The 8,658-nt window shown below is 44.1% G+C and overlaps 2 protein-coding genes across 2 annotated transcripts; both read left to right on the top strand.

The window, feature by feature from the left end:
• Positions 1-1,301: 1,301 nt before the first annotated feature.
• Positions 1,302-2,089, top strand: LOC125541724 (chemocyanin-like). The gene is made up of 2 exons (XM_048705070.1): positions 1,302-1,551; positions 1,677-2,089. The coding sequence occupies exons 1-2, from the start codon at positions 1,350-1,352 to the stop codon at positions 1,883-1,885; spliced, it is 411 nt and encodes a 136-aa protein (XP_048561027.1). The 5' UTR covers positions 1,302-1,349; the 3' UTR covers positions 1,886-2,089.
• A 2,315-nt stretch (positions 2,090-4,404) lies between these two features.
• Positions 4,405-7,057, top strand: LOC125538224 (G-type lectin S-receptor-like serine/threonine-protein kinase At2g19130). The gene is made up of 2 exons (XM_048701498.1): positions 4,405-4,576; positions 4,864-7,057. Exons 1-2 carry the CDS (start codon positions 4,541-4,543, stop codon positions 6,847-6,849), a joined length of 2,022 nt encoding a protein of 673 aa, XP_048557455.1. The 5' UTR covers positions 4,405-4,540; the 3' UTR covers positions 6,850-7,057.
• The last annotated feature ends 1,601 nt before the right edge of the window (positions 7,058-8,658 follow it).

Genomic DNA, 8,658 nt, shown 5'->3' with positions numbered 1-8,658 from the left:
ATCTCTTGGACCCAAAGTGGCATGAGAGAACGAGTTTTACATCACCTCATTATGTCTCTTCACTTGACCATTTGTTTTTTTTATCAAATATGTAGGAAGTAATAGTAGTTGTGGTTGTATCCATGGTAATAATGTCCTCATCAATGTGCGACTCAGAAATTTGGATGATGTGTGAGCACTCTTAGAACACGTACAATCTTGGCAATGTCAATAGAATGACATTGAGTTGGAAATAGAGAAATGAAAAGGAATATTTTGTATTCGTATGTTCACTTGATGTGAAAGATATGATAGAAAAAACTAAGAGATATAACCTAGTACTTCCTCCGTCTCAAAATACGTTTCTCAACTTTAGTACCACTTTGTACTAATGTTAGTAAAGGAGGGAAATATCAGGTGCTACCGGCTCTTACATGATACCGTGATACGTGCTCCTAGGCTGTTGGATCGCAGATCCGATGGCTCCCGAGAGCTCTTGAACATTTTGCAAAAAAAGTCATTCGAGAGTCTCAAAATTGCGCACAACTACAATAGCTTCTTAGATGACATCGGATGTGAGATTCTACAACTCCCAAGAGCCCGTATCACGGCAGAGCCCGTATCACGACATAATGTAAGAGCTGATAGCACCTGATAATTTTTCATAGTACAAGGCTGAGATACTTATTTTAAGGCGGAGGGAGTATCATTTAAGGAAATCCCTTACATAAGAGTTTCTTCAGATCTGGCTCTTAGTTCATAAATTTGTTATCCAAAAGCGATATTTGTTCCTATCTCATCCCAATGTCACTCCAAGCCTTAGGCTGGCCATAGTGGTGGTATCTTAAGCAGTAGTATCATGCATTCGGGAATAGCAAATAAGTTGATGTGGTAGAGAATTAAAGAAGAGAGAGGGTTAGAATAATATAGATAGCTAGATACTGTATCATATTATGATACTAGTATATGATACTCCCCACTATGAGTAGCCTTGTATGTTTTGTATATTGTGTGTATGATAAATGCATTAACCACACATCTAGATATGCTATATTTATTGCACATCCAAGTGGCTCAATCAAACTTGAAAGAAAAAGAAAAATGCCAAAAGAAAATGATTGCACAAGTCTTCACGTAAAATCAATGGCATATATATGATTTAGATGTCAATAATTAAGACACATCTATATGTGCTTTGTAGCAAAACTTGAATAAATAAATGCATTAATGACAGTGTGGCATACCCATACGACCGCAAGGATATCTCTAAGGCAAACTAAATACAACAATAAGTAGCCAGCCAGCCAGCCAACGAGCGCTAGTCTCATCTTCCGCAAAGAGAACAGCTTTCAGGCGCTGGCTCGCTGAAAATGGCACGGGGAAGCAGCAGCGGAAAGCTGGCTGAGCACGGCCTCCTCTTGGTTTTCCTGATGCTGCTGCAGGGTGGCGTGGAGCAGGCGGCGGCGCGGCCGCGGGAGTGGTACGTCGGCGACCAGAAGGGCTGGACCTTCGGCGTCATGGGGTGGCCCAACTCGCCTACCTTCAAGCCCTTCAGGGAAGGCGACGTGCTGGGTACGTACGGCCAGGCCCTTCGACTCGTATAGTTTCTGTTGGCCCGGATGTTTTTCACTCTGTCTGTACAATATATATGTAGTACAATTGAAAACGTACGCGTGGTTCCTTCGTCCCGGCTGCAGTTTTCAAGTACGACCGCGCGGCGCAGAACGTGCTACAGGCGGACGACTTCGGGTTCGGCACCTGCACCAGGCACCCCGCCAACGCCACGGTGTACGACTCCGGCAACGACCGCATCAGGCTCTCTCGCGGCCTCATCAACTTCATCAGCGGCGTCTCGGACAACTGCTACAAGGGCGGCGTCAAGATCTCACTCACCGTCAGGCCGTGACCAACCAGGTCGATCGACTGTGTCCATGTCGTGCATCGATTCATCGTCGTGGACCGCGTACGCTCCATTTTGTCACGTTCTTCCTCGGGAATGAAAATAATGGAATGATTTATGCGCGTGGTAGCTCATTACTCCATTGATCTTAAGTTTTTTTTTCCAGAAAAAGATCCGCAGATCTATTATAGAAGTTCGTCGAAAGTACAAAACACCTCAAACATAATAAAAATTACGTCAAGATCTTCAGATCACCTGACAACCACTACTGCCTCCCAAACGAGTTGTTGTCGTCGTCACTCTTCTACTAGAGCCGGCTTGATCTTGTCAATGACAGTTAGGAAGTCTTCATGCATATGCGCAAAGGACAAGTGCTCTGGAACCGCAGTCGTCATCGTTGAACCCTTGAATGAATCTGGAGCAATTGACATCAAATCTCGTCGTCACACACGCATGACGAGAAACACTTACCTCGTCGCCCCAAAGAGCCGACATGAATCTACACCGAAACTCCATCGACTACGTCATGATAGACGAACTTGAGAAGGATCAAAACCCGGCCGTAAGACAAACCCAAAGAAGAAATGTGCCACCATCCGCCAGAGCAACGCACGTGCAAGGAAATTCATCTTGGACCCAGTAGATCATATTCTTCTTGTGAATGTCTTGGCACCATTAATCAGGCATTCTCACTAGTCTACCTACCTTTCTAGCAGCTATAAAAATATGCAAGTGCTCCAACAACATCTTTAGTTGATTCAAGTTTTTGGACATAAACTCGAAGTCTGCGCACATAGATGTTGTGCTCAAACAATATTTGGACAAACTAATAAATTGTGGAGAGACAAATGTGGTTTCATTGTTAGTACCATCACTCTAGTATAGTAGTCAAAATCGAACTCTAGGACAATAACCGAAGCCAAAACAAATGTTTGGAATCTCCTTCAAGTTTACGGGGCGCCAACTGTGACTTGCCAAGTTTGTTTCTCTATCAAGCAGGCAATAAGTATCACATTTAAAACACATTTGTCTTTTACTAGAGTGATGGTACAGTTGGCGCAGTTGAGCCTAAATTTCTGGTTATTTGTAGTCAAAATCAAACTCTGGGACAATAACTTCTCATAATCCAAAACAAATGTTTGGAATCTCCTTCAAGTTTATCGAGCGCCAACTCTGACTTGCCAAGTTTTTTTCTTTGTCAAGTAGGCCTTGCACGTGGTCCCTGGAATTAGAAAGACAATTCTCTAGTGGGTGTTGGGTTGGCGCCTGTTGCTTACTCCCTCTGTTAGCAAATAAGATATTCTAACTGTTGGGTTGGCGCCTGTTGCTTACTCCCTCCGTTGGCGACTAGAGTGATGGCACAGTAGTCTCTAGTTATTTGAGCCTAAATTTCTGGCAGATACGGTCCCAAGCCTCAAGAAGGTTCTTGTTCAAGAAAATTTGGTAGGGCGGTTCTAAAACGGAAGTAGTACCCCGGATGTCTGCATCTGAAGATTCAGAGTCCACGCGTTTCGGACGGTAATCTAGCCCACCTGTTGTAGTTTACTAGTTTCAGATCGCTTTACTTTCCTGAAGATTGAATGCGAGGCTTTGAGTCCTGGACCTGGAGTAGTACCGAGGGGTGTCTTCTCTGAAGATTCGACCACATTGCTTTACTTCTACTTCTCTGAAGATTGAATGCGAGGCTTTGAGTCACTGAGCTGATTACCCCGGCCCCGGAGGCCTGGACCTGGAGTTTATGTAATATAGATGACGGACCCATTCTAGTTGTTTGAATTGTTCTGCTAAGATGGATTTTGTTCAAGCAATTTTTTTTTTTTGAAATTTCAAAGGATGTCAGGAGTTATGCCCTATGAATATAAGATACTACTCCCTCCGTCCGGAAATACTTGTCAACAAAATGGATGAAAATGGATGTATTTAGAACTAAAATACATCTAGATACATCCATTTCAATGACAAGTATTTCCGGACGGAGGGAGTACTAATAAGTTGAGGAAAATGCATGTTGTGCCAGCATGGAGAGGGCAATGCATTCTGGTCTCAAGATAGTTGGCATCGCGAAATCTGAAGCTCCACCAATGATGTAATTCCCTGAGTACCAAGCAGTATAGTGCTAGTGATCTTTACTAAGTAGTTACCGCTAGCAAAGGCTGAAGGTAATTTGATGTGACCCAAAAATCGTAGTACTTGATGCAGAGGTCCGAGGGTCCAAAGACTAGTGGCAGGTCTTATGTTTGGTAGCTGTTGTTCAGGTTTCTGTGTTTCCTTGATGCTGATAGAACCTGACCACTTCATGGTCGTTTGCTGGCAGGTGATCAGTCAAGGTCTTATAGTCATTGTCAGGATGTTTCACTCAAAAGTTTTGTGGTTACCATTTCAGTTGTGCCCCAACGGCAAGGGTACCTGTCGCGTTCTCCATTTTCCACCATGTCTAATTTTATCCTGTGTTGTACTATGTTTTCCTTGCTTCCTAGTAATATTTAAGCAACACTCATGGCAGCTTGTTTCCCCATCTGCTCAACTTCAATATGTTTCTTCACCTGTTACTTCTTGGACTTGTTTTTACCCTACACATTCCTGCATCCTCTGCTGCCATTGACTCCATTGCACCTGGCCAAGGACTTGTTTGCGGTGTCGGTGACAAGCTTGTCTCCCTAGATGGCAAGTTTGCGCTTGGCTTCTTCCAACCAGGCAGTAAGTCCCACAACACCTTGAACTGGTACCTAGGCATTTGGTTCAATAAAGTCCCCAAGATAACTCCGGTGTGGGTCGCAAACCGTGATTATCCAATCACACAACCCACTTTAGTTAGATTCACAATTTCCCAAGATGGCAATCTTGTCATCTTAGATCAAGCCACCAATTCCATAATCTGGTCTACCGGAGTTAGTATCAGAACCAACACCACCATTGCCATACTCATGAACAATGGAAACTTTGTCCTACAAAATGCCTCAAACTCATCCGACATTTTATGGCAGAGTTTTGACCACCCAACAAATACTTTGCTCCCTGGTGCGAAGATCGGCCGAGACAAGGTCACTGGTTTGACTCACCGTCTTGTTTCCAACAAGAACTTGATTGACCGAGCTCATGGCCGTTACTGTTATGAGTTAGTTCCTAACAAGTTGATCCTTACGCCTTTGAACTCATCCATAACATACTGGTCTAGCGGGGAATGGAATGGACAGTATTTTAGCTCCATTCCGGAGATGTTAAGCCGCGACTTGATAGACTTCAAGTTTGTCAACAACACAAATGAGGAGTACTTCACATTCACCTTACTGAACGACACGATGATCATGCATCATCTACTTGATGTTTCTGGTCAAATGAAGACTTTAATATGGGTTGAGGTCTCTCAGGATTGGTCACATTCCTACATCAACCCCAATGCTCAGTGTGATGTCTATGCTTTCTGTGGACCATTCACTGTGTGCGATGATAACTCAGCTCCATATTGTAGCTGCATGAAGGGCTTCTCCATAAGATCCCCAGAGGATTGGGAGCAAAATGATAGAAACGGTGGATGCGTTAGAAATACTCCTTTAAATTGTGGCAGTAACAGGAGTACTGCAGGAATGACTGATAAATTCTACTCCTTGTCCAACGTGAAATTGCCTCAGAATGCTGACAACATAGGCTCTGCTACCAGTGCTAGAGAATGTGCAGAAGTTTGCCTGAGAAGTTGCTCTTGCACTGCATATTCTTGCACCGACAGTCGATGCTCTATTTGGCATGAGGAACTCCTCAATGTAAAACAACAGGATGCTGACACTACGGACACAAATGATGGTGCAGTTCTTTATCTTCGCCTTGCTGCAAAAGAGATGCAAACTCAGAAACCTGGCAGAAGAGTGACCACTCGGATTTTGGCAGTTACCATTGTCACTGCCCTGGAGTTACTGGCACTCACATTGCTAGTTCTTATATTGATGATTCGGAGGAACAATAGGAGTTGGTCTGGTGGTACACTGATAGATCCTCAAGACGGTGGAATTATTGCATTTAGATACACTGATTTGCAGTGGGCAACAAGAAATTTCTCGGAGAAGCTAGGTCCCGGCGGCTTTGGTTCTGTGTTCAAGGCATATCTGTCTGACTCGGTTACAATGGCAGTGAAAAGGCTTGATGGTGCTTGTCAAGGAGAAAAACAATTCAGGGCCGAGGTGACTACAGTCGGGGTTATACAACATATCAATTTAGTTAGACTGATCGGTTTCTGCTGCGAGGGTGAACGAAGGTTACTTGCATATGAGTACATGCCAAATCGTTCTCTTGACATCCATCTATTTCAGAAGAACAACACAGTTTTAAACTGGGGTACCAGGTTTAAAATAGCTCTGGGAGTTGCTAGGGGTCTGGCTTACCTGCATGAGAGCTGCCAAGACTTGATCATACATTGTGATATCAAGCCACAAAATATACTCCTCGATGCGTCGTTTGTTGCTAAAATTGCTGACTTTGGTATGGCCAAGTTAATAGGGAGGGATTTTAGCCGGGTTCTGACTACAGCAAGAGGAACCATAGGATACCTTGCACCCGAATGGATAAGTGGGGTTGCTATCACAGCAAAAGTCGATGTTTATGGCTATGGGATGGTGCTAATGGAAATCATATCAGGAAGACCGAATTCACTTGAACAATACACTGCAGGTGGTGATTGTGATGTTTTCTTCCCTGTGCATGCGGCACATATGCTTCTCGAGGGAGATGTGGCAAGCTTGGTGGATGGCAAATTATCTGGTGATGTGAATCTAGAGGAGGCTGAACGACTATGCAAGGTTGCTTGTTGGTGCATTCAGGATGATGAGTTTGATCGGCCGACGATGGGCGAAGTTGTTCGTATTCTAGAGGGCCTATCTGATCTTGATACGCCTCCTATTCCAAGACTACTTCAGGTCATTACAAGGAGGAGCTTGCACCCGCCATCCACCTACTCCTACCTCTGTAATGAATCAGAATAATGGAGATGCAGCATGGCATACATAAGAAGCAAACATCTATCTATATGTGTAACGTAGTAAGAAAGTCTGAGAGGGAGCAAGAAGAATGATACCCAATAGCTGTGTAATTTAAGCTTTACTCTGTACCAGGTGTGTAAATCATCAGTCTAGTCATTCTAATCTTCCACAGATATGAAATAAAATTTGTCAGAAGTTCAGTGCAACCTCTTGCAGGACTGATTTTGTCAATGCAAAGGAATATTTTTTGTTCTGGTTGCTCTTTTTTGCTTTGCTTTGTGGTGACGTCTTTCGCTTCTTCACTGGAATATATGTGTGCATCATGAATTTCATGATCTGTAATACCCGGTATTACCCGATACTCTTCGAAACCCTTCTGGTGACCCCAAAACTCTTCCAGATCCTCTTGGAGCTATTCCGAATATTAATGAAACAATTTCACAAATATATTCTCATCACTCCCGTCCTACTAACACTCAGCAGATCGTGATTGCCTTAAGCTTGTGACCCCATAGGTTTGGTAACTCGTAGACATGAACGAAACCCCTTTGTTCAAGGACCAACAGCGGAACAGTGGACGTTCATATTGATCTATATGAGTGCACGAATGATATTCGAGTGAACCTTTGGTTCTCATGTGATGTTCCCTTTGCTTTGCGATACTTCACAAAATCCGGGATGCATCGGTATCCTCCTAAGTCATCACATACTCACTATATCGTTATCCTCATTTTTGGTTTTGTTTTTATTTCTCGTTATCGTGTTCCGGCATCCCCACGATGAAGTCACCTATGTCTGGCCAGACGATGATGTATGCCCTCACACCGATAGGGCCCTAAGAATATATCTCCATCATCGGAGGAGCAAATCCCACTCTTGAGCTATCTAGTCCCTTGTCAAACTTCCTGATAAGCTTGTAAGTTGTCGTTATGATCACCATATTACAGGTGACGTTTGAGCAACCCCAAAATCCATCGTACAGTAAGTGACTACGATACTCTCATGGTCTTAGGAGCAAAATCACATGTTAATACTCCGTGTTGTTACAATTGATTACATACGATATAAACTCAATTCATAACAGAAAAGTTTAGGTCGATTTAATACAATCGTTCTTCCAATGTCATAATCTTCAATGTTGTTTTAGGATCATCGTTTACATTTATCGATGACCTAAGATCCGGAAAACGTGATCACCAACAATACTTGGGCTAGTCCTAGAGGCAAGACTAGGAACCTTTTATTTAACCGTTTAACATTCCACATGTGCAGTTGAGTTTTTCACTGAATTGCATATTCCAGGATCATAGCAGTTATAGCATAGAATATAAACTCTTTAATTATGAATATGAAAATATAATAACACAAATATTATTGCCTCTAAGGCATATTTCCAACAGAGTAGAACACGGGAGACAGATCGACCCACATGGGATACAAGGCCCTGCCGCCTCCCGTGCCCTACCCATCCTCGGAGGAGTTTGCGACCTGTCCGTCACCGGTGGACATGAGGTCCATGATGGAAATGCTGGCGCCCATTCCGTCGTCGTCCCACCGAATAGTTCGTTGGCGGCACAAATGGCGTTGTTCTCCTCCGCGATCACCTGGAGCTAGGCCTCTGCGGCGGCCGCTTCCTGGCGAGTGGCGGCTTGAGCACGGACGACCTCGTGTCCACGACAAAGTTGGGGTTTGTCACGGCCTCCTCGCTCGCGCACTCGCTATCGATCTCGCCCTCCGCCAGCCGATGCCGCTCCAGGAGGAACAGGTTGTACCATTGTTCCTCATGCGCCTGCTGGAACGCTGACATAGGCG

Source organism: Triticum urartu, chromosome 2, assembly GCF_003073215.2.
Source record: "Triticum urartu cultivar G1812 chromosome 2, Tu2.1, whole genome shotgun sequence".
Classification (NCBI taxonomy): Eukaryota; Viridiplantae; Streptophyta; class Magnoliopsida; order Poales; family Poaceae; genus Triticum; species Triticum urartu.
This window is presented reverse-complemented; position numbering and strand designations above follow the sequence as displayed.

Excerpts from the sequence above, each read along its gene's own strand:
- LOC125541724 (XM_048705070.1), top strand. The coding sequence starts at position 1,350 with ATGGCACGGGGAAGCAGCAGCGGAAAGCTGGCTGAGCACGGCCTCCTC. Across the intron at positions 1,552-1,676 it reads CAGGGAAGGCGACGTGCTGG|TTTTCAAGTACGACCGCGCG; the intron begins GTACGTACGGCC and ends TCCCGGCTGCAG.
- LOC125538224 (XM_048701498.1), top strand. The coding sequence starts at position 4,541 with ATGGCAAGTTTGCGCTTGGCTTCTTCCAACCAGGCA. Across the intron at positions 4,577-4,863 it reads TGGCTTCTTCCAACCAGGCA|AGTTTTGACCACCCAACAAA; the intron begins GTAAGTCCCACA and ends ATTTTATGGCAG.